This window comes from Ochotona curzoniae, unplaced genomic scaffold, assembly GCF_017591425.1.
Source record: "Ochotona curzoniae isolate NIBS_2020 unplaced genomic scaffold, NIBS_Ocur_1.0 scaffold_3208, whole genome shotgun sequence".
Taxonomy (NCBI): domain Eukaryota; kingdom Metazoa; phylum Chordata; class Mammalia; order Lagomorpha; family Ochotonidae; genus Ochotona; species Ochotona curzoniae.
The window spans coordinates 54,472,250-54,498,358 of NW_024467106.1; the positions used below are offsets into that span (position 1 = coordinate 54,472,250).

General features: G+C 42.3%; 1 protein-coding gene across 11 annotated transcripts in view; it reads left to right on the forward strand.

Annotated features, from left to right (window-relative positions):
- AGTPBP1 (ATP/GTP binding carboxypeptidase 1) overlaps positions 1–26,109 on the forward strand; it is a 179,374-nt gene that overhangs the window by 100,077 nt on the left and 53,188 nt on the right. For 10 of the 11 annotated variants that reach the window (XM_040963441.1, XM_040963438.1, XM_040963436.1 and 7 more), the window contains 5 exons: positions 1,414–1,530; positions 5,679–6,382; positions 19,462–19,545; positions 20,513–20,599; positions 20,891–21,039. In XM_040963441.1, the coding sequence (XP_040819375.1) occupies positions 1,414–1,530; positions 5,679–6,382; positions 19,462–19,545; positions 20,513–20,599; positions 20,891–21,039 (1,141 nt within the window). Of the gene's footprint in view, positions 1–1,413; positions 1,531–5,678; positions 6,383–19,461; positions 19,546–20,512; positions 20,600–20,890; positions 21,040–21,850; positions 21,940–26,109 lie in introns of all 11 variants that reach the window. The other variant, XM_040963443.1, reaches the window with a different exon arrangement.

The window sequence follows — 26,109 nt, forward strand, 5'->3', positions numbered from 1 at the left end:
AGCTATCTCTCTTTTTTTTTCATTGTTGTGTGTGCCTATTATTTTCAGTGTGTTATATCTCGACTTTGCTTAGTTTTTTTGTCTGAAACCTGTCACTGATTTCCTGTGTTGAGTGACAGGGCCGATCACTTGGATGGAAGAGCTTTTTTGCTGTGCCTCCTTCTCTCTGTATATCTGCCTTTCCTGTGGAAATAATTTTTTTTAAAGAAATAATAGTTAAATTCCTGTAAATGAAGTAATAAATACGTAGTATGATTTTCCTCTTAATTTCTTAATATGTATTAATGTAGTTAAACTTATATACGTGTGTGTGGAGAGGGACATTTTGAAGATTGAAACATAGAAGAATAAATTCGTTTTAAGGCTCGTGAATAATTGGTAGTAAGATAAATGAGAATTAAAAATGAATGCCAGTTGAAAATTAGTAAGTGTTATGCCTTTTCTGTGGTCGACAGATGTAGTGTGAGTTGGTGTTTGTGCGAGGCCAGGGTCCTTGAGATCCTGGTCTAGCACCAGCTTGGATGGTTGCTAACCGACACTTGCATTCCCAGCAGCAACACCCTAACTGTTATGAGGAGTGTATGGACCAGATTCATCCTGGTTGTGGACTTTGTTCCTCTAAAAAACATACTCTTTGTTTAAATTCACCTTTCTTTTTCCCAGAGGGGCCTGGGAGATCACTGGTTTTCCAGCGTGAATGTTTTCCTCCTGAAAAACAGTGAATGGTGACACTGAAGAGCTCTCAGGGCTTTGCTTGCCTGCCAGTGCAGGTGTGTTCACTCACCTTAGCTCCTTAGCCGTCGCTGAGGCAGTGCATCCTCCTGACCAGCAGGTGCACCCTGGGACCACTCTGGGCACGCTGTTCCCTTCCTTCGGGATGTGTGGTTTTAAGCAAGCTGCTTCTCTACATCTCATTTTTCTTGATCAGGTTAATAGAGGTAATGACACTATGTTTTGCTTGTTCTTATGAAGATTAATTGGGGTAATATGATTCACGTATTTTTTCAGTGCTCAGCGTGTCGTGGCTGTTTCCATCATTAGTGCCATCATATTTGTGTGTTTTTTTTTTCAGCTTGATTTTCTTCAGTTTTATTGCCTTTTGATATGAGCGAAATGATGACAGTGAGGAGACTGAGGGGAGAATGCTTAAGTCTTGATCTGGCCACAGGTAGTTCTCCTGCGGAGGCAGATACACTATGATATCAAAATAATACCACGATAATGATTCAACAATACAAAAAATAACAAATGAGTTTGGATTTTCACGGAAATTAATGATGATGTTTATATTTAGTGATATGCTCTAATTGCATTTCATTGATTATTTAGAACATTTTAACTTTTAAGTGTTTTTGGTCATTTCAATTTTGTTGTTTTGGTAAACTGATGATCATGTTCTTTTTTTAATTTCAGAATGATGATATTGAAACAGATATTAATAAACTAAAGCCCCAGCAAGTGCCTGGACGAACAATTGAAGAACTAAAAATGTATGAACACCTTTTCCCTGAGCTTGTTGATGATTTTCAGGTATAAATATAGATAATTACAGATAACATGGAAAATTAACAACTGATTGTAGTAAAAAAAACCCTATATTTTCCTACTTTTTCTGTAATTTTTGTATTCTGCTTTTCTTTAAAAAAAAAAAGTGAAACTCATGTTGTATTTCCAAGTAATGTTAAAATAATTCCACCATCATTCTGAATTGCAAGCTGTTTATCTGTAAAAAGAAAACCAATGGATGCTTTTTTAAACAAAATTTGTCTTTTGCTGTTTTGATTCTTCACTTTTAATGGATAGATTTTTTTATGCCTTTAAAATAATGTGTTGAATTCTTGCTGTAAGATTTTGTTGCAGTCTCTCTGTGTTTAAGAAGAGGTGGGGACTTAACTGTGCTAAATTAAAAATAGAGTCTATATATGTGTGTGGATTTTTTTTACCCCCCTGGCAGTTAACCTTGGTGACGGTTGGGGGAAGACAGAAGATGACAGTTTAATGCTTTAAATTAATTTACACAGAGAAAAGAGCTTAGAATTTTATGTAAGGGTTGATGTATTTATTTATTTATTTCTGAGAGAGGAGCATGTGTGCTGGCTGACAGTGGGCTGGGCCAGGTGTACCGGGCAGCATGTGTCCAGTGTGGGTGGCAGGAAGCAGCCACTTGAGTTGTGACCACTGCCTCCCAGGTTCTGCACTGGCAGGAGGTTGGAGTCAGGAGGTGGAGGCTGGCCTTGAGCCTCTGCACTCAGGTTTGGGTTGTGGGTGTCATGACCAGCGTCTTACCTGTCAGGATGCGTGCTCGCCCTGAAGTGACTCTTACTAACATTTCTCACCTTTCATTGTTTATTTCTTATTTATTTATTTATTTATTATTATTTTTTACTTGGAAGTCTGAGTTACAGAGAAGGAGATACAGAAGATCTTTCAACCACTGATTTACTGTCCAGATAACCACAGTGGCTAGAGCTGGTCTGGTCTGAAGCCAGGTACCAGGAACTGCTTCTCAGTCTCTCATGTGGATTGCAGGTGCTTAAGTAATTGGGCCATCTTCAGCTGCTTTCCCAGGTGCATTAGCAGGAAGCTGGATAGAAATGGAGCACTAGGACACAAATTGGCACCCATATACGGGATGCCAGCATTGCAGGTGGTGGTTTTGTTTACCACGCCGTTATGCTGACCTCAGAAGCAAGTTATTTTAAAAGCTATCTAAAGTTTAGTAGTACATATACTCAAGGACTTGGGCCTTCCTCTGCTGTTTTCTGGGCCACTAGCAGAGAGCTAGATGGGATGTGGAGCAGCTAGGACATAAACTGGCACCTGTATGGGATGCTAGTGCCACAAGGTGGAGGATTATCCAGCTATGAACTAAGTAATGTTGAAAATTCATTTAGCCCTTAGCCAAACCCTTTGCTTCTCAAATTCTGTATGTATAATTCCTACTTGCTTAAATAGAAAGTCTGAAATATGAGATTATAAATGAGAAATTCAAATCTGTGTGGGGGATAGATATCGGCTAGGGTCTTGGATTTCTTTTGAGTTTCTCTTTGGGAACTTAAGAACCTTGGATAAGGGCCTGGCACAATAGTGTAGTATTTAAAATCCTTGCCTTGCATGTGCAGGGATCCCATATGGTTGCCAGTTCTAATCTCAGAGGCCGTGCTTCCCCTCCAGCTCCCTGCTTGTGGCCTGGGAAAGCAGTCGAGAACTGCCCAAAGTCTTGGGACCCTGCACCCATGTGGGAGACATGGAAGAAGTTCCTGGATCCTGGTTTTGGATTGGCTCAGCTCCAGCCATTGCAGTCACTTGGGGAGTGAATCATCGAACGGAAGATCTTCCTCTCTGTCTCTCCTCCTCTCTGACTATCCGCCTTTCCAATTAAAAAAAAAATGAATAAATCTTAAAAAAAAAAAGAACCTTGGATAGATAGAAGAGGGAACAACTCGCATTTTTTTTCATATCACCCCCATCTTATTACTCCCCATAGATTTGCAACATATAAGGAGGTACTTTGAAATCAAGGGTGATAGATAAGATGGCAGGAGTGAAGGAGATATTTGGTGAAAGAAAAGCTAGAGAGCCTGGCATTGTGGTGTGCTAAGTTAAGCCACTGCTTGCAATACCGGTAATCCTGGGTACTCTGCTTCCAGTCAGTCTCCTGCCAATGTCCTTGAGAAGGAAAGGAGGATGGCCCACATGCTTAGACTCTGCCTCCCATGTGGGAGACAAGGGTAGAGTTCATGACTCCTGACTCTGGGAGCCTTTATGAAAGGATCTTGTCATCATTTGAAGCTGTGGCTTAAAAAATGCTGTTTACTCATAGTCACAATTATGGTTTTATTTTTTTGTTATTTCTGGATGGCAAAGTGTTGAAAGTGTCAACATTCTTCATTTTCACACTTTTGAAAATGTATCTTTGGAAGCATGATGACATTTACCATATGAATTTTTAGTTTTTTTCTTTTCCTTCTCTTTCAAATTTGATTTTAAATTTTAGCAAATTTATCTTTTAGTTATAACTTCAACAGACATTTTGAAGTCTGCTTCTATTTGCAAGAGTCTGAAACTTACCAGGACCTTTGCTTCCTTTAATGACAAAAGGAACAGGAGGATAAGTGTGCAGTGCTGAGGCCAAGTCCCCAGAGGAGACACCTCCCCATGTTGGAGCCCTGGTTTCTCCACCTCTCATCCTATGTCCTGCCAGTGGGCACGCTGGAAGGGGGTGGGTGATGGCCTCAGATATTAAGTCCCTGTCATCCGTGTTGGAGGCTTGTTGGAGTTAGGTTCCAAACTCGGCCTGAGCACGGCCCAGCTCAGAGGTGCCAACTGGAAAGCCAAAGATGGACTGCTATTCCATCTCTGCCTTTCAACCAAAATGAAACTAAATCACTGGAAATAACTTAAAAAGAAACTTGCAGTGTTTTTAACTATAGTCACTTTCTAATCCAGTTTACATGGTTTTCACTTATATTTTAACTTCATAAAAAAACCCCTGTGATATTATTATATATATGTAACATATATATGATATATTATATATATATTTATATTCATTGATGCATGTACATTTTTACTACCTTAAAAATTTTCATTTTCATCTCTGCAAAAATACTTTTGTACTTGTTCCTGAAAGTTGTTCTCCTTTTTGTCTAGCTATTTTTTGAAAATCAGCTTAGTTGAGATCCAGCTTAAATGTAATACATAACATTTAAGTTTGGTGAGTTTTGACATGCTTCTACAACATGTGACTATCACCCTAATTAAGAACAAGGTGGATTCTCTTGTCCCCACAAGTTTCCTGGCACTACTGGTCTGCTTTCCATCATTGCAGCATTTCATCTGTCCCAGTGCTTTTGTAGATGGAACCATGTGGCATTTACACTTTTGTCTGAGATTTCTTTTGCTCAGCTATGATTTTGAGATATACCCAACTTTCGAGTATTGCAACCTTTATAGTTTTGTCCTTTCGTTAATTAGGTTGATGCCAGTATTTGCGTACAAACCGTTTGGTGGAAGCATGCCTTCCTTTCTGTTGGGTAAACAGCGGAGTAGCATTCATGCTAAGTGTGTTTTTACTGTGTAAGGAACAGTTAGTTGGTGGTGGTTCTTTAGGGAGCTTTGCTGTCTGGTGATCTGGAGTTTCACAGTATTGTTGACGGAGTTTGGATTCTGTATGTTATCTCATAGGATTGGAAAGACAATTTCTTCTTTGGTTACCTCCTTGTCCCCTTTTTGTTCTCCCATCTTTGTGTGGTTCTCGCTGCATTTAAAACTGTTTGCTGTCTTCCATGTTTTTTTAACCACTTATTTTTAATGCTATTTCTCTGTCTGCATTCAGAAAATTTCATCAGAAGTATCCACTCGATATTTAATTTTGTTTATTTCTAGGTAGCTTAACATATGCTTTATCATTCTTTAGTATCTTCAGCATTTCTCACTCCAGGACTTGTATGCTGAAAGTCCTGTTTCTGGAATGCCACTAGAAGAAGCAAGTGTGATACTTGCCATGGTTAAATATTTTTTGTTTTTCATTAGTAAAATCCAAGTATACTGTGTTTTACCTATTTTTAAAATGTTTCAGATGTTAAATTTGAAGCAAACTTTTAAGCGAATGATTCTGTTTTTGTTAATATCTCTTAATATTTGCAGATAAAAGGTTGGACTTTTTTTTTTTTAAGGGCTATGATTTAATCTCCAAAGAACCAAAGCCTTTTCTGTTTGAGGGGAAAGTTCGAGGTCCTATTGTCGTCCCCACCGCGGGAGAGGAGGCTTCTGGGAGTTCTGGCAGCTCAAGAAGAGGCGGAGCCACAAAGGAGAGTGCATCACCTCGGGGAGAGGAAGGTGACAGGAAACCTGGAGCGAAAGATGATAGGAAAGGTGGTGAGCGAGCATTGCAGCAGCAGCTGGGTGACCAAAGCAGAACTGCCCCATCAGCCCCCGGCTTCAACAGTGACCTCGTGAAGGCCTTGGACAGGATTACTTTGCAGAACATGCCCTCTCAGACCACCGCGGGGCTCACCGCTGGTATGAAGAAGGACTACAACCTCCCTCTCACCGTCCTCTCGTGCACCAAAGTCTGCCCGCACGTGTCCTCCTGTGGGAATTCTCTCTTCGAGGGAAGAGCAGTTCAGCTGGGGAAGCTGTGCTGTACCGGTGTTGAGGCTGAAGACGACGAGGATACCGAGTCTAATTCCTCTGTGGATCAAGTGTCAGCTGAGTTACCCGAAGGCCCGACGCTGCATGATGCAGAACTGTACATCGAGGTTGTGAAGAGTACAAAGTCTGTCCCGCAGTACTCAGAGGTGGCTTACCCGGATTATTTTGGTCACATTCCACCTCCTTTCAAAGAACCAATTTTGGAAAGGCCTTACGGTGTACAGAGGTAAGTGGCAGCTTTCTTTCCCTTCCAAAGAAGATGGAAATGACTCTGAATTAAATTTACTGTCATTTTTTTAAAATCCTGCTTTGAAGACTTTGCCTCATTCTCATATTTTCCTTGTTAAGTAGTCCTTTATTTCCCAAGCTTGTTGTGTATTGAAATGAAGCCAGAATAATACACTTGACTGGTAGATAATATAGAGATTTTCTGTTTAGACTGAATGTGAATTATTACCATGCGTGCTTGATTTAGGTATAGGATTTAAGAATAAGTTATAAATGAAGAAATGCAGTATCATTTTGTGGTAAGATTTAAATGATGCTTTTATTTGAGAGACAGGGAACGGAGATGGGATTTTCATCTGCTGGTTCACCCCCAAATATTTATAACCGCCAGGTCTGGGCCAGGTTTAACCTAGGAGCCTGAAATTCAATGTGGGGTTTTTGGCTTGGTGGGAGGACTCAGTCAACCTGAGCCATCACTTGGCATCTCCCAGGGTCTGCATTAATACTACACAAAGATGAGGAGTGGAACTTGGACTTGAACCCATGTAGTCCTGTAAAAGAAATGGGTATGTTAACTGGTATCCTTAATGCTAGGTCAAATGCCTGTCCCAAACTTGGAATCTTAGTTGGAAAAATACAGTGCAAAATTTAGGATCCATAAAAGCAGTAACTAATATTGTTGGGTATTACCAGCTAGTATGTCGTTGGCATATAAAAATATATCTTTTGGCATATCTGGACTATTTTTGATGATTATGGTTAAAGCTTGGTGAGGATGACTTACCAGAATGTGAGAAACATTGGTGTGATTGGTGTGATCTTTTTATGAGTATAGTGTATGATGAACAGGAAGACCTGGCTGTGGGTGTTTGATTTTCCTTATGCTATAAACTCCTTTTGGAACAACAATCATTTCTTAGTTATTTGTTTGCTTTAATTTATAGCAAGTGGTATAATTTTTTTTTATTTAATTTTGACAATCCTTACAAATTTAATTGGGGTAAAAAAGGTTCAAGGTCTAAAGGGGGATATAGAGGAAGAAGCCCCACCCAGTCTCCCGCCCACCCCAAGTCCCGGGTGTGGGGCATGCTCTGAGATACTCGATCAAGTGGTTCCAATAGTTCACCATTCATGGGTCGTTGCCAGTCTCGCCACCCCAATCATGATGTGGTCATTGAAGAGTTCATTGAAGAGTTCATTGATTGACACAGTCCCTTCTAGGGTCTCCATTTGCCCAGTCTCTGCTGCCAACAGATGGCTGAGGTTGTTGCTTGATTTGTCCTGTCTTTCCCTGGTTAGGACTCCGAGTCCGGTGTCTCAAATGGGAAGATCCTCGACGAAATTTTGAGGTATTCCCAGTCCAGATTCCTGCTGTTTTAGTAGCATAGGGCCCGGCACAGTCCACTGCCCCGGTCAGCTGGCGGCTGCAGTTGCTGGGCCGGTTCTATCTCCACCCGTGTCCTCTTGCAGTCCCGCCTGGTTCCACCCTGGACGCATTTGTCCCTCGCACGTACTAGTAGGAGTTGCAGCCCAGTCAGGGCGGCCCACAGTAGCCTCAACCAGGCCCACCTCCTACCCTGGCTTGCCAGTATATATGGCATACTATCCCAGTCTGTCCCCAGTACCCTTCTGTTCATATTCTTGCCAACAGGTGTTGCCACCTACTTCCATCCAACTATCTCCTCCTACCGTCCCTAACGGATATTGTTGGGTGTCTGTCTAGCCACCCCATCCCCTGTCCTAGTTCCCATACCCTCCCGTGGAAGGTGATGACCCATGAGGGAGGAACCCACTCTTTCCCTCCCAGGTCGCTCCCATTCCAGTTGTGCCCTCTCCATTTGGCCCTGTGGTTCAACTCAACGTGTCTAACCCTTTGTACCAGCTTCCGCCAACTGGTGCTACAACTAAGCCCCAACAACCCTCACCAACTCTGATTGTAGCTTGCTCCAGTGGGAATAGTCAGCCCGGCCTGGTTTTCACCCAATCTGGTCCCCATGAGGTGCACAGGCGCTGTGTCCCTGCCTGGTCTAGTCTACCCCCCACCCAGCTCCCGCTCCTCAGTGTAATTTGCTGTTCAGCTAGGGAACCTCCCCTTTTTCTCCTGTCAGCTCTGCCGCCTCCTTTCCTGGTTCTCACATGTGTTGGTTGGGTGCTGCGGCTGCATCCGGCTCAGGCTACCTCGCCTTGGCATTCCAGCTTGTGTGTTGCTTTTGTTACGACCGGACCTGGTTCGACCCACACTCTGTTCTGGCGATCAGATTTACCAGTGGATGACATGAACAGATTCAGCCTGGTCTGCCCCCGACCCATGCCAAATGCATGCCAGTGGGACACTTTCTATGACCTCTTGGCTGTTGCCTTGCATGTTCCTTGCGCTGACCTGCAGGGTCTGTGTCCTGCCAGAGGAGTTGCCTGAGCTCCTCCATCAGAACCCCTCCATGTGCCAGGTTTCGCGCATATCAGTGGGTCCATGTGCCAGTTCGCCTCTTATCCTAGCAGGAACAGTGGTCTTTCCTAACTGGCCATCATCCCGTTCTGGTTCTTGCTGTAGAGTGTTTCAGCCCAGCCACGGTCATCCATGCCCCCATATAGCTCGCATATGGCTAAGTTGAGGTTGGGACCTAGCCTAGTCTGTCCCACATCCACCCTGGTACTCCAGAGCACCAGAAGGTGTTAGTGTCTGGCCCGGCCCGGTACATCTTTTCCCAATCCACATTTGTGCCAAGGGAGAGGACAGCTGTATCCAGACCCTGCCGCAGCCCCATCCACCTGTCATGACCCCTGCCTTAGACACTGTGGCTCAACTTTGTGCTTAATGTGGACCAGTTGGAGCCAAATCCAAGCTGGGCATGTCCTGTGTTGCACCCTGTGTTCCAGTCATACTATTTATTATTTATTATTTATTATTATTTACTATTTATTACATTTATTTTTACTGTTATTTGCTTTAATTTATAGCAAGTGGTATGATTTTTTTTTAATTTTATTTTTACTCAGCAGCTTAGTGTACATTTAGTCTGCCAGTTAGCTCCTGTGTCTACAGGTTTGGAGCCCCTGCATTCCTCTCAAGGGAGGCCCCTTCTGGGAGGAGACTCTCCCTGTGGACAAGCTGTCATCTCTCAGGATGGAGTTCTTGGGATGTGACAGGAATCTTTGGCTAATTCTGTGTTTCCCAGGAGAAGGAGTGGAAGGGTCTGGGAGGAGGGTGATGGGAACAGAAGTGGCCCAGTTAACTGTATTCCTTGTGTCCCATTGCTGGACGTTGTTCTCTCTGTCCGTCACCTCCAGGCTGTTCAGGGTTCCAAGTCCTAATCTCCTTGTTGGTGCAGTGTTACACTGAGGACATGGTTGTGGTGCAGAGTAAGTAGTAGTAAGTAGTAAGTACAAGCTATGGTTGCCAGTTGGCTGTTTCAGACTCCATGTGTCTAGGAACAGCAGGTAGATGAGCCATGACCACTTGATACAAGTAATTGGCTCAGCTCAGCTAGAGATGGGGCTGCTGTTGCCCAGTGGCAGTAGGGTGAATATGTGGGGCTTTCTGGTGACCCAGTTATTTTGACTCTTGCTACTTGCTTGCCAAATTGAAGTGGTGAATGAATACAGGCATCCTGGAATGAGAGTGGTCAAGGTGCAGACCCCTCAGGAGTAAGGGCTTGAGTCGCCACTTCTGATGTCCTAGCAGGAGCTGCAAGTGATAGGTGAGGGGGACTTAGGTAGATCCTGGCAGTCCTGTGACAGGTATGCTGATAGAGGTGTAGTATGTCCTGCTGTTTCTCTTCTGAATTGCCTCTTGAGCCTCAATCCTGACCAGCACAGGCACCGGCTCACAAATGTGGCTCCCGTGGGTGTGGTGTGATTCTGTCAGTCAGGGGCTCTTTCTCCTGATGTCAGCCTGCCTGCTGTGGCAAGCCCTCCTCAGGATCCCACTCTCCATCCCGCTCTCCCCTTTGTTCTCTGCGTGGGTTTTCCAAGTGGACCGCTCTACACCTCATGATGTCTCGGAGGGACCGAACTGACACACTTTGCATGGTTCAGAAAAGAATGCAACCTGAGGTTTCTCCTTTTGGGGATCATCACTGCTTTACTTCTCCCAAGAGAAAGACGTCATCTTGTGTGCAGAAGGCACTTGCCAAGTTTTAAGTGCTCTTTAAACCCCGACAGCAGTTTTCTCATTAAATTAACCTCAGACTCAAAAGTGTTTCCCTCTTCTAACCAGCTTGTGATACCTGAAGTGGGGTTAGAGTGGAGAGGACAGCGGGCCAGAGGTGTAGCTTTTGCAGAAGTCCTCCTTCTTTCCCATCATGGTGCTGGTTGTGAAAGCATTCATCAATCAAGTCTTTTAAATATTTACCCAATTGATGTTAATAGAGGACATGTTAGCTGCCAAGTCTGGCTGTTCAACATTGGATAAGCAGGTCTGACTGTTCAGGTGCTATGGATACCAGTCCATAAGGGAACTTGGTGGATGGGGACACCAGACCATAAGGAGACTGCAGATGGATGGAGGCTGGTAGGAGTTCCATCGTGGAGGAGGAGCGCTCGCCCTGGAGTGGTACTTCTTCTCCCTCCAGCAGGTGTTTCTGCTCCTGGCTCTGTCCTTGCCTGACCAGCCTGGTGTTTGTGAGCCCACTGCTTCAGCACAACCTGAGCTCTGCTTCCTCTGTCCCCAGCACTGGGCTTGTCCTGAAGGTCAGGAAATTTATAGCAACCAATTCCCTCCTCTCAATCACTATGATGCGTTTTTATCCCCCTGTTTCTGAAACACAGGTGGTAGAATTTCTGTATTGATCAGAATCCAACCTTGCCCTTCCAAGGGCCACCTGTGGGGTATTTGTTAAAATATCTGCCTGTGTACACAGTGTGCAGTACCACCAAGCCTTCTGCAGCTCAACCAGCATCTTTAAGATGGGTCTTTGAGATTTGGGGATGAAGTGTGTGAGGAAGGCGCCGGTGTGCATGTCTCACAGAAAGGGATGTTAGTGTGCAAGTCAGTGACAGTGCTAGTGGGGCTTCAAACAGCAGCGACTCAGCAACCGGAAGCTACCTCCTGGCCTGTGCTGCTTCCTAGAAACTTTGCAGGGAGAAAAACAGGAGTTTGGTTCCAAAATACCCTTTAAGGTCGAGTGACCTGTGTTTATCCAAAAGTTTCAAACATTGATTTTTCTATACAGACTTTCCTCTCGAGTTTTGTGACCTTGATAAAGGTACTACTTTTGCCTTCTTTCTTTCTTTCTTTCTTTTTTTTTTTTAACTAGAAATAAGTTGTCATTTTTGAAACATCCTAACACTTTCTTGCTAGTTTCTTATCACATTATTTGGGAAATGGTAACTTTAATCAAATTTGACTGATCGTATACTCTATGTTGTTCCAAATGCCTTTTGTCCTACTTGTTTTTCTATGTCATATTTGCCACAGTGTCCATGAATAGCAGGTACTTGGTGTAAGTTTGAATTTAGCTGTATTTTAAGATGTGCATGTAGCCTTGAGAATGATGGGGCTGATGGGACTGGAGCTTCATAAGTCAATAAAATAATAGGATTCAGTTAAAACTTTAGATAGATAGACATTTCCTCAGCAACAATTAATAATTAATGGGCCAGTTTTGTGGCATAGTGGGTTAAGCTGCTGTCTCTGATGCTGGCATCCGTATCGGTGTTGGTTCAAGTCCCGGCTGCTCTACTTTGGATCCAGCTCTGTGCTAATGTGCCTGGGAAAGTAGTGGAAGGTTGCCTAACTCCTTGGGCCCAGGTACCCATGTGGGAATCCTGGGAGAAATTTCTGGTTGTGGCATTGCAGTCATGTGGAGAGTGAACCAACAGATGGGAGGCTTCTCTCTGTTTCTCCTTCTCTGTGTCTCTGCCTTTCAAACAAATAAGTAAATCTTGATAAACATTGCTTTAGCTATAATCTCTGTGAGCATATTTCTATTTAAAACAGTTTACAGATCACCTGGTAGATGACAGTGACTTGGCCCTTCCCCTCCTTATTTCACACGGACTTTGTACGCATCTGGTTTCTGTGGGTGTTGCGAACCAAGGCTTGCAGTGCTCAGAGGTGTACAGCTCAAAGCTTCCTCTTACTCATTTTATTTAACTTGATACTTATAAATAATGTGCATAAAGTTTGCAGTTACATGTTCCTTCAGGTAATACTCATTTAATAGTGGGAGTACAAATGCATGGAGCAGAGAGAGTTGGACAAGTGGAGAAGGCTTGGTGGGATGCTGAGGCCGGATGGTGTGCCAAAGCTTCTTGGCAGGGAGGAAAGTCTGGAAGCCGCTGCTAGACCTGGCTCTCCCACCGACTCCACGTGAGTGCCCATGTGCACAAAGAACCCGATTTCTCTTGATGTCCGTTTTCCCAATGAATAAGTCAATGCTACTCACATTTAATTGATACTCTTTAGTAACCAATATTTAAAGAGAAAAATAGTAGTGTGTCATATATGTACAGCCTAGTATCATTTTAGGTCTCCTTTTATTTCATACCTCTCTCTGTGATTGTTAAACTACACCCTTACTGACCATAATATGAAAATTTGGAGTCATTCATTTAGATGAGAGTTAACAAACTATGGCCCATGTGCCAAATGCATCCCATCTGATGGCTCACAAAGTTAACTTTTTTGTTTTAACCGAGGCCAGCATTGTGCCCAGCTGGTTAAGCTGCTGCTGGCAACATAGGCTCCCCTTATGGGCACGCGTGTTTGAGTTCTAGCTGCTCCATTTCCCACCTCGCTCCGAACTAATGCACCTGGCAAGGCACTGGATGACGGCCTGAGTGTTGGGGTGCTTGGATCCGCGCACTCACGTGTTACCTAATTGGACTTTATTGGAGACGTAGATTTAGAGAGAAAAGGAGAAAGAGGGAGAAATATCTGTCCATTGGTTCACTCCCCAAGTGGCCTGAGTGGCTGGAACTGAGCCAATCTGAAGCCAGGAGCCAGAAGCTTCTTCCAGGTCTCTCACACAGGTGCAGGATTCTAGAGCCTTGGGTTATCCTTGACTGCTTTCCCAGGCCTACAAGAAGGGAGCTGGATGGGAGGCAGAACAGCTGGGACATGAACTGGAGCCCATATTTGATCCTGGTGGATGCAGGGCAAGGATTTAGCCATTAGGCTATCACGTAGGACCCTTTCTGCAACATTTTCTTTTCTTTCTTTCTTCCTCTTCTTCTTTTTCTTCTTCTTTTTTAAGTAAATGATGAGCGTTGTGTGAATTACTTGCTCATTTTATCCTAATCCCTTTCTCAATGCAGTGACATTGTAAATGAAGGAGGATTTAGTGCTGTCTCACTTGGGAGAGAAAGCAAGCCTAAAACTCCTTAAAGCCAGTCAGTACAAATACCCTTTTTCTACCTTGACTTTCTACCCTGGGGTCCTCGGTTCTTGTTGGTGGTCTCCGATCTTTTTGGAGGAATGTTTTATATAACATGAGTGAAGCTTCATTGGAAGGTCTCAGCTGGGATGGGCTTTTGGCCTGGCAGGTAAAACACCAGCTAGGACACCTGTGCCCTCTTGGAGCACCTGTGTTCCATCCTCGTCTCTACCTTTATTCTCGGTTCCTGTTCTTGCCGACTCCGGGAGGCTGTGATGATGGCTCCTGCTGCCCATGTGGGGCCCTGCACGGAGTTCCTGCTTCTCTCCGTAACCTGGGCCCATATCTAGCCGTTGTGACACTAAATGGAGTGCACTAATTCAGGCTGTCCTTTTCTCTCTCAGTTTCTCAAGTCCATTTTTTTTTTTTAATTTTAAGAAGAAGAAACTATAAGGGAAGATATTATCAGTTGTATCATTGGTAGACTCAGAGGCACTTGGTCATGCTTGAGACTCTTAGTCTGGGCCGAGGATTTTATTACCAAGAGGGAGTCTGACAGACTACTCCCTCGCAGGAGAAGGTCCAGGATCACTTCTGCGTGCCTGTGTGTCTGTCCTCAGGAGGAAAACAGGCCGGGGGTGTACCCATCTTGTGCGAGGGAATGGAAGACAACGGGAAAAGGCAACAGCTCCTTGTTGTGCGTGTCGGGCACTGACACCTGCGCGTTGAGATGAGCTCAGGCTGTCCTGAGTGTTCCAGGTCAGGGTGTCAGCTTGAGCCAAGGCTGCAGCTCCAGCAGTGTGGTCGTCATGGGCTCACTTGTGCTCACCCTGACACAGATAACATACCAAGATTAAAAAAAAAAAAAACTTGTTGTGAATATGCTGATGATTACATAAACCCTTATTTTTAAGTTAGATTTAAAAATTAAAGTAAAACATCTCAAAGTGTGCTTAAGATTTCTATTTTTCTGTTTTTATATTGCAAAGAATTAGAATATAGAAAACGAAGGAAGGTAACCTAGCATCAGAATTTCTTTTCTATCAAAAAAATGTCAAAAATTACATTTACTAATATATTTTATTAAGATTATAGACCAATACATATTGCCTGTTTTAAAAGCCATTTAATATATTTCTCAAAAACAGATTCATCCAATAAGGAAGAGGAAACGCAGTGACTCTTAACTGCAAAATGTGCCCAATTTCATACGAAATAAAAGAAATGCAAATGGAAATGTGATCAGATGTTATTCCTGTACAGCAAATGAGCTACAATCCAGAAATCTTAACAGCATATTATATTCACGAGGCTGAGGGGGGGAACAGTCCATCCTTGCGTACAGTCAGGGTGGGAGCCAGTTAATACTACCCTTGCAGAGGACAATCTCTTGTTCTGTCATAAATCACGTGCAAGTGCACACTTATGATGTATGTGACATATGTGTGAAATGATCAGAGGTGTTTGTAGCAGCATTGCTTTGAGATACGACTCAAATGCCCATCATCAGAAGCTAGTTAAACACATTTTGGCACGTTCGATTTTATGAATATTATGCCTTGGTTGAACCTCCCCTTGCACTAGGGGAAGGAGCTGTTAAGGTGTAATAGCAGATGAGATAAGTGGCCTGCTGGTTTGGTGGCTGCCTGGGCTTTGTATCAGAAACAGAGCAATCCAGGTTTGCCTTTTCCTCCAAAACGTCTGAAAGGCAGATGTAGGTTGTGTTGATAATGAAACCTTTTTTTCACTTTATGCTTTCGTCATGTTTAATGTTTATGTAATGTGAACATTTTACCTTATCTGGACATTTTAAATTGCAAAAGCAAATAATGCAGCTCAAGCTGTGGATTGTTTTATCTTGGGTTTTAGAAGGTCATGGGAAAGCAGGAGTATTTCTGGAATTGAGGCAGCAGTAGAAGCACGGGTGGGAGCAAACACAGGAGATAATTTCTAGTAGCTTTTTAACAGATCAAACAAGATTCACTAATAGGCATTTTGTATTGCAGCATATGTATGCGTATGAAGTGTGTCCCTCAGTGCTGCAACAGTTACCTTATTTTATGAAAGAATATGCTACAGCATAGTATCACCAGATTACTTACTGAATTTTTGAGTGGCCACTACATGGGCAGCGTCAAGGTCCCAGCACTGATGTGGATCCTTAGCCCATCCTGTTATCCACACGTATGAGGTGATCGTGTGTGTGTGTGTGTGAGTGTGTGTGGCTATAATGTACTGTCTGTGAAGAATAGTATTTTGCATCTTTCTTCTAGAAGATACGGATAATGATATGAACTACCAAAGAACATGGTTACACCATTGGCAGCATCTTCCATAATATCCAGAGTGGTTCACCGAGTTTTTCTGTGTAGTGTTGCTTTGTGGTTGGAAGCCTAACACAGCCCTTTGGCTGGTGGTAACATTTCGCATGATCTGAGTATGGTCTGAATGGGCTGCTCGTTGTCCACGCTGCCCTCCGTAAATTACTTCCTTCTGAGCCAAGTCTTTGCCCTATGTTGGGTATCAGTAAAAGCTTGAGGATGTATGAACATACCTGGACAATGTTGGTTGTTTGACTTTTGACTAGAAAATCACATACACATTTGCATCCGGGATAAAGGAGGGATTGACATTCTTTTGTGAAATTGAACTACTGCAAACAAATACATGCCTGCATAAAAGACCTTTTCCCCTCCTTATTGAAGAGGGCCTAGTACAGAGCTGAGATTTTTCTCAAATATTAATTTTGATCTACTCTGACATATTTAAAAAGGTGCGAATGTCCCCAGATATAGTGGTAGAGGTTAAAAAAAAATAGCATTCATCAGGCCATATTCAGCTTGAACATGATTTTGGCATAGCTTATAGTGTGATTTTGTCTATCTTTTTTGTTTTTTAACTGCCAGTGTTTTAAATTTGGGAGATTCCATGTAGAATTAAAAGTTTCTCAAAAACATTAGACATGGGCCCATGTGATGGTACAATGGCTCAATGGCTAAATCCTTACCTTGCAGACACCAGGATCCCATATGGGTACCATTTTGTGTGCCAGCTGCTCCTTTCCCATCCAGCTCCCTGCGTGTGGCCTGGGAAAGCAGTGGAGGACAGCCCAAAGCCTTGGGATTCTCAAGCTGCGTGGGAATCCTGGAAGATGTTCCTGACTTCTGGCTCCTGGCTCTGGATCCACTTAGCTCCTGCCATTGCAGCCACTTGGGGGGAGTGAACCAGCCAATGGAAGATCTTTTTGTCTATCCTTGTCTCCATAAGTCTGATCTGCCTTTCCAATACAAGTCACTAAGTTTTTTTTTTAAAAAAATCAGACATGAAAACATCAAACTCTGATTCTTACTTGGCACCTGTCAGCTTGTTGTTTTAGACAGAAACTGGGTTTCCAAGTTTTGTACAGTCCTGCTAGTGTGCTTTAATCAATTCTATTACTGTTTTATGTACATATATTAAAAATTAGGTGTGTGTGTATGGGGGGTGGCGTGTATCCTCCATCTACTGATTCCTTCTCGAAATGGCCATGACAGCCAGGTCGGTCTGGGCAGGTGAAAGCCAGGGACGTAGAATTCCATCTGAGTCTCCCACATGGGTGGCAGAGGCCTGAGGACTTGGTCATTGTCAGCCGCTTTTCCAGGGAGCCGGGTTGAAAGCAGAGATGCTGAGCTTGGACCCAGGCTCTATACTGTGGGATGCCAGCATCGTCGTAACAGAGGCCTAGGGGCTGCACCGCAGTGCCATCCCTACTCTGTTTTTTTCAAGATTTATTTATTTTTATTGGTAAGTCAGATATACAGAGAAGAGGTGACACAGAGAAAAAGATCTTCCATCCGCTGGTTCACTCCCCAAGTGGCCACCACGTAGGAGTTGAGCTGATCCAGAGCCAGGAGCCCAGAGCCTCTTCTGGGTCTCCCACGCAGGTGCAGGATCCCAAGGCTTTGGGCCATCCTCGACTGCTTTCCCAGGCCACAAGCAGGGTGCTGGATGGGAAGCAGGGCTGCTGGGATCAGAACTGGTGCCCATATGGGATCCCAGTGCGTTCAAGGTGAGGACTACTGCTAGGCTACTGCACCAGACCCAAGAATGAATTTTATAGCTGAATTTTTTATACTAAATCTTTTTGCCTAATAGCTTCTGTGAATAATGAACTAATTTTTTTGGAGAATAAAAATACATTATGCTTAACTATTTAGTAGGTTAAGAATTTCAGCATTGTGGTTCATGTTTTCTTGGTAATTTTTAGTCTTCTGTTAAAATAGGTTCTTGATTTATTTTGAATTTTATGTTATAATGTGATGTTGGGCACATTTCTGAGCTGTGTGAGTGTGGTGTCTTTTCAATTTCAGAAAGTACCACTGTGCAGGAGAAAGGTTTCAAGTTACCTGAAGTTAAAGAGGTTTTCAGAGTTTAGTGTGTTCCTGAGATTTTTTTTTAGATAATTAGTTTGGCATATTTTGTTGCTGTTGTTTCTGATCTGCTTCACCTGTCTCCAGCTGACACTAGGCAATTTGGGATTTACAGGAGTATATGCAGCGGGCTTCCTCCTCGGGTCATCCTTCTGGCTGCGCCCTGCAGCTCCAGGCCGTTGGCTCTGAGATCCAGCTCTGTTTCAGCGTCCCTCTAGTTCTGGCTGGTGGTTGTCGTCTCTGGGGACTCACGCAGTGATAGGGAAGATTGTGGGTTCTGTGAGGGGTTCAGTGGTGGGAGCTTGGGAGTTTTGCAGTGCATGTGCGGTTTTGGGGGGTTGATTGAGGACACTGGCCGGGGGACTCCTGAAGTGAGCTTGTTATTCCCTGACAGGTGTTCGCTTCCTTCCCAGCACAGAGGAGAGGGTATGTTGTGGGAGGGTGACAGAGTCAGAGGCAGCGTGAGGTTCTCTCATCTACTCCCGAACGCCTTCAGTAAGTGTGGCAGAGCAGCTTCAGTCACAGGAACCCAGGACTCAGTCTGGTGTCTCCACGCTGATAGCAAGGACCTGAGTGCTCCGGGGGGAACATCTGGTGACCTCGCCCGTCCCCAGGCTGAGCAGCAGCAGCAGAGAAGCAGAACTAGAACTTCAGCCAGGCACTCCGTCACGTATGGACTTGTCCTAAGTGGTGTCTCATCTACTGCCCCAAATGTCTGCCCCTGCATTTGCTTTTGAAAATCTCCCCTCCTCCTTATTGTTGGTCATCATGCTGTTATCATGCACACACAGTGATTTGTCTAAGAGATTCAAATCCAGATGATTTTTCTGCAAGAAAGTGGAGCAGACGGGGTGGAGTGTTTAGGACACCCGTGTCCCATATCAGAGAGCCTGTGGGCTCGGCTCTGGGTGCTAGTTTCTAATGATGCATACCCCGGAAGGCGCAGATCCACGCTGAGTTCCAGGCTCCTGCCCTGAGCCCGGCCCACCCCTGCATCCTGCCATCACTCAAGAAGTGAATGAGCAGACGGAAAGTGTTTCTTGCCATCACTGCGTCTGTGCTTTTCCAATTAATTAGTTAATTGATAAGGGTAGTCATAATGGACGTTGGATAGTTTTTTTCTTCTGTTGGACATTTGGATATTGTTCTATATGTCCATTTTCTGCAATCGGATTGGTAGTGATAGGTTATAGTCTTGTTGTATGTTGATATTTTGTACGTAAACTACACAGATGGCAAAGTGATCATTTTGAGAAATTAAAAAAAAATTTTTATTCAAAACTTATTTGGAAGGAAGTTGTACATTAGTATCTGATGATGAGTTTTGGTTATATTCTGTTTTATGATTTCAGAACAAAAATTGCCCAAGACATTGAGAGACTGATACATCAGAGTGATATCATAGATCGAGTGGTATATGACCTGGACAATCCAAAGTAAGTCTGGTTTTATGGTTGTTTAATAAAAAAAAAAAAAGTAAGAAACTATACTTGACTTTTCTAGCTGATTTTTTGGGGGGTGTAATGGTCAATCCTTTTTATTTGCTTAAATTGAATATCACAAGCTTTTGTTTCCTTTAAGATAAATTGCTAAGAGGTTTAAGGTAAATATCACAGTGTAATTCTGTGTTCTGAAGAAACCAAGGCTAGATAACACTTTTTAAAGGTTTTCACTGGGAAGGTGATTGTTGAAACCCTATTAAGACTTCTGGTTGAATAGGATGCATTGCTTAGCAAGGAGAGGAAACATCTGCCCAGTCTGTCTGTAATCTCTCAGGGATTGGGGCACTTACAGTTCTCTCAGATAAAATTTGGGACAATCACCAGCATTCTTGGAGTTTTTAGTTTCCTGGTAGAATGTAAGCTCCAGAAGCGAAAGAGTTAAAGAATTTGTGTTTAAGTTAGAGAAAGTGTTGGTGTTTAATTAAAAAACTCAACAAATACCTTAACACAGTGTCTGGTACCTGGTAGGAACTCAGTAAATAAAAAAATAATGAATATGCAAAATGAAGAAAATGTGTGTCCCTTTTGGCGCTAATGAAGATAATAGGTAATGTTATCGGTTGCAAGATTAAAAACACTGTTTTCACTCAAGAATTACATGGTTGAGTAGAATTATTATTAGGTCATATAGAGTTTTGAAAGTGACTTTGGTCTTTTCTCTGTGCTAATCAGTGAGGCCGAACAGAGGAGCAAGTTTCCAGTTGTAATTGTAAATGCCTTTTTATTTTTTTGTCTGTAAATGTTAGTCTAAGTTGATACTTTGCATGGGTTTGTTAGGTTCTTTGGTATTAAAAATAACAAGGAAGGTGTTGTGACAATAGTGTTGTCATTTATTTATTTGTGGTTTGCTCGTTTAAATGCAATATATTTTAGTATGTTTTCTTTGAAAATTTTTATTTAGTTACACCATTCCAGAGGAAGGAGAAATTTTGAAGTTTAATTCCAAATTTGAATCTGGGAATCTACGTAAAGTAATTCAAATTAGAAAGTAAGTCATTTCAGGTTTTCTTATTTTATGTGTGCATAATGTGAAATGTTTCCAAAACTACTTGTTCTCACCTGTCAGTGTGTATGTGGAAAATAGAAATTGTAAACTCTAGAATTAGGGACACAGACCTGATTTGGTTATAAACATCCATATTTTAAAATGCTTAGAGTCTGATTTTAAGTGCCTTCTAATTCTGTTTTTACTAAAGCATATTCAGGGGTTATGTTGCTTTTTATAATGGTGCTATGAATATTATTCATTTATATAAACTTCGTTGTCTTCTGTTTTCAGAAATGAGTATGATCTTATTCTGAACTCAGATATAAACAGCAATCATTATCATCAGTGGTTTTATTTTGAAGTCAGTGGAATGCGGCCCGGGGTTGCCTACAGATTCAACATCATTAACTGTGAGAAATCCAACAGTCAGTTTAATTATGGTAAGAATTTTTGTTCCCAGTTGAGATGGCACGCAGGCGTCTTATCAGTAGAACAGGAGTCTGAAGGACTATTACCTTTTAGAAAAATGTGTCAGTATCTTTGTTATTTTCAATTTCTTGAAAGTCATGTTTATTATGCAAATGTTAAAATATGTTGATCTTTGATTTTCTCATTAAAATAGCTACCTTTGTATAGTCAGGTTCTTCAGAATTTAATGGAGATGGTTAATTTCATTCTAGTTAAATATACCTAAAGATTTACTATGTATGCTCTAGTGGGTTCATCTGATCATACAGTCTTTTTTTTTTTTTTTTATCCTGATTGATTTTTGAATGCTCAGCCAGCCTTTAACCTGTGAAATAAAATCCCACATGCTGGTTGTGTATAACGACTCATATTTGGTTATGAATCTTCAGATTCATACTCAGAAATGATACTGGTCAGTAGTTTTTCAATTTTTGATACTGTACTTGCTTTAGCTATCATAGTACTGTTTGTAAAATGAGTCGGGGGATTTTGTTTCACTGATTTTTCTCTACTGCTTTATGTAAGTGATATAGTCTTTAAAAACCTGGGCAATACATCATTAAGAACATTAAATCCATGTAGCCTGAATGGAGGCTTTTGTGTTTAGTACTTCAACAAATGTGTAAGGAAGGCCTGTTTACCAGACATTGTGTCTTATAGCCAGGCATGCCTGTGGAAAGTAATAGAATTATATACTCGATGTTAAGATGTAAAAAATTAAAACATCAGATTTCAACTACTTGAGCTGATAACAGCAGGTGTTTTTGTTTCATCTTGCAAAAGAATGTTGTTCTGGTGAACAACAACAACAACAGAAGTCTTCCATTTGCAGTGGAGGAGAAATCTGCAGTTGAGCTCTGAAATCTTGAGAGGTTGGAACCCCCCGCCTGTAGCGCCGTACTGTCTCTCTTGAAGGAGTCCTCTAGGCTGGTAAACCGTGGATGTGCAGATACTCTGTCAGCAGGCATTTCTGAAAAAGAATGTTTCCAAAACTACTTGTTCTCACCTGTCAGTGTGTATGTAGAAAATAGAAATTGTAAACTCTAGAATTAGGGACACAGACCTGATTTGGTTATAAACATCCATATTTTAAAATGCTTAGAGTCTGATTTTAAGTGCTTTCTAATTCTGTTTTTACTAAAGCATATTCAGGGGTTATGTTGCTTTTTATAATGGTGCTATGAATATTATTCATTTATATAGTCTTTCACATTCTTGGCTTTTGTGAGTTTACTGAATAGCTAAATAACTAGTGACATTTCTCAGACTTGCTTGTTGCCCTTAACCATTCATAGCCGAGTGAGCAAATGTAGTAATGATCAAAATTAGAAAAGAAATCTCGTGTTTTTCCTGTTTGATTCATATGTTAACATAATATTTTTAGATATATTTAGAAGACAAAAGGACAATCATTAAGTTGCTCTTCATGTTTTGGGTGTTCCTCCAGAATAAAATGCTAACTTATGTTTATTGTGTAATTTTCAAATAGTGTTAAAAGTGGGTGTTTTAACTCACAACCTTTATTTATTAAGTTAAAAATGTTCAGCACCTGAAGCCTTATGAAATGTTTTAATCCTTAAAAGTGTGCCCTTGGAGCATGCTTTGTTTAAAATGTGGCGGATAGAATATCTCTCCCTTTAGTATCATTTAAAATTTTAACTTTCTTTAACTAAAACTGAAAACAGTGTGACAGATGGCTGCTTTATTTTTAAATTTCTTCTACTTCCTTTTTTCTTTTGGATAATCTTTAATGTATATCACACTTTCCAAACCAGCTTTGTAGTGAATTTGGAAAACAGTATGGTCTTGAGAAGAAAATTAAAACTACTGACATTACAGAATTCAGAACTAACCACTTTAACGTTTGTTATTTCGTACTAGCCTTTTAATAATGTTGTGTATGGTTTTTTTTCTGTTTTTAAGATTTGTTTATTTTTATTGAAAAGGCAGATATATAGAGAGGAGGAGAGATAGGAAGATCTTCCGTCCAATGATTCACTCCCCGAGCCGCTGCAACGGCTGGAGCTGAGCCAATCTGAAGCCAGGAGCTCTTCCAGGTCTCCCACACAGGCGCAGGGTCCCAAGGCTTTGGGCCGTCCTCGACTGCTTTCCCAGGCCACAAACAGGGAGCTGGATGGGAAGTGGAGCTTCCGGGATTAGAACCGGCGCCCATATGGGATCCTGGCATGTTCAAGGCGAGGACTTTTAACCATTGTGCTATCACACCGGGCCCCTGTGTATGATTTTGGCATACATATTCATGTATCTACTTTATAGAATAAGGCCCACAACCAGCTAGCTTCATATTCTATATGTTAACAAAATATTCTCATTAAATGTTTTGGCTGATGCAGAGTTTAATTGGTACTCTGTGGCGGTCTAGTATAAGTTACATTTTCCAAACTGTTTTTTGTTACACATTTGTTTCTAGTTTATTTTTTGCTATAACTCAGAGGAACATTACTGCCCGTAAGTATTTGTGTATAATTACTTGGTTACAGATTCACGGAAGTGGGATTTTTTTTCTGTACTTACATCTTTTGATAACAAAACAGTGGAAACTAAGAATAGGCTTGACATGTGGCAAAATGAGAACAATTTAGGGAAGAAACGGGCTATTAAGGAAGATAGCATCCAGGAAAACTACTTTTTAACACTTGGTATCTGTTCTTAAATGAACACTATTTTAAAATTAAATATTAATCTTTTACAGATTTGAATTTGCAGTTTGAAAAACTCTTTTGTAACTCTGCATTTACACAATAATTTGCAGATTTCCACATCCTGATAAATACTATCTAGCAACATTATAAGTAATATGTTTCTAGTAGTCTGTTGAATAAAGTATAATGACATATTAACTGTTGATCAAATTACATGAATGAGTTTAATACTTCTGCCAGTCCCTACTTCCCCTAACTCTCAGCAATGTATGTCCATTCTCTTCAAAATGTTTTCTAGAAACTCATGGCAAATTGTAAGCAAGGATCACTATTCTGAGACAGTTTGTAATTTTGAAATGTTGAAGTAGACTCAATCTCTGTTAGTGTCATCATTTCATATATTATGGCTAAATTTCCACCCTAAGAGCACCCACAGGACCCCATGTTGGTATCCCGGCTTCCCATCCAACCCCCTGCTTGTGGCTCAGGAAAGCAGTGGAGGATGGCCCACAGGCTTGGCACCCTGCACTTGTGTCGGAGACCCAGAAGAGGCACCCGGCTCCTGGCTTCTGGCTCAGCTCTGTCTGTTGTGGGGAGTAAGCCAGTGGATGGAGTATCTTTCTGTCACTTCTTTTTTTTTTTTGTAAATCTGCCTTTCCTATAAAAATAAATCTTTTTTCAAAAAAAAGTTAATTTATTTGAAAAATCAGAGATCTGTCATCTGTTGGTTCTCTCCCCAAATATCCAAAATACCTGGGGCTGGGTTGGACTGAAGCCAGGAGCCTGGAACCCAAGCTGGGAAGGCGTAGGCGTCCTGGTATTGCGCTGTCACCCGAGGGCTCCCCTAAGTGTGCCTTAGCCGGAAGCCGGAGCGCAGATTGGGGCATGGACTTGAGCCGACGCCTTCCGCTATGGACTCTGTGCATCCCAGGCAGCAGTGTAGTCGCATACTGAAGTCCTCACCGCAAGCATGATTTTAACAGAAGACAAAAAACATAGCAAACTCTACCATGCAAATGGGTTTGAAGAGATGTAATATCCATGTCTCCACTGTCCACAGCAGTATACAGATTCAGAGCAGTCTCAGTAAAAATCCCAAGGACTTTCTTCACCCAGCTAGAAAAAACATTTGGAAAATTCATATGAAAACATGAAAGATGTGGAGCAGCCAAAGCAATGCGTGTGTGCTTTCATGTGGAAGGCAGGGTTACAGAGAGCGCAGGTAGATTGTCCATCTGCTGGTTTGTTCCCAAAGTAGCTGCAATGGCCGGAATAGGGCGAACCCAGAGCCAGAAACCGGGAGCTTCTTTTGGGTCTCACACATGGGTGCAGGGGCCCAGGGACCTGAGGCATCTTCTGCTGTTTTCTCAGACCATAAGCAGGGAACTGGATCAGAAGAGAAATATCTAGAACATTCACTGGTGTGCGTTTGGGATGCTGGGGCTACAGGCGGAGGTTTAACTTACTACACCACAATGTGGCCGAAGCCAAAGCAATCCTAAACAATAGAAATAAACCTCGGGGCATCATGATACCAGACTTTAGGAGATCCTGCAGGTGTGTTATAAGCCAAATAGCCTGGCCCTGGTAGAAAAACAGACATGTATGTCAGTGGAATGGAATAGAATGTGCACATCTACAACTAACTAGTCTGTTTAAACAATATTTATGTATTTATTTGAAAGAGTTACACAGAGTGTGAGAAACAGGGAGAGTTCTTGCAACTCCCCAAGTGGTTTCTCTGGCCTGTGCCAAGCCAGCCCACAGCCAGGAGCTCCCACGTGGGTGAGCAAATCAGCAGGGGGTTGGAGCACAAGTGGAGCAACTGGAGTGACCTCCTGCTCTGGCACTTTCTTACTTTTTGGCATTTGCTATTTTTCAAGGGATTTCAAGTATAGTGTGACATTTGTTTTAGCCGTGGAGTCCAAGAAAGTGTAAAATATTTAAAAAAAAAAGACCCCAAATTAGATCGTGAGATAGATTCTACATTGGATTTTTCCTTCAGTCTTACTCTTCATGTCTTTTTAGCAGAGATTCTTCTCGTATTTTAACAAGGAGTTGTCTCTTGCGAGCTTCCTGTGTATTTCCATGTATTTAAGTAGGAAATCAGGAGAAGCTAAAGAAGCTGTTCACATAGATGTGATGGCTTATGAAAATCCATCATTAGTTTTGTGTGGCTAATATAACATAAAGCTGGGCCCGGCGTGGTGGTTAAGGTCCTTGCCTTGCATGCCCTGGGATCCCATATGGGTGCCTGTTCTAATCCCGGCAGCCCTGCTTCCCTTCCAGCTCCCTGCCTGTGACCTGGGAAAAGCAGTCGAGGACGGCCCAAAGCTTTGGGACCCTGCACCCACATGGGAGACCCGGAAGAGGCGCCTG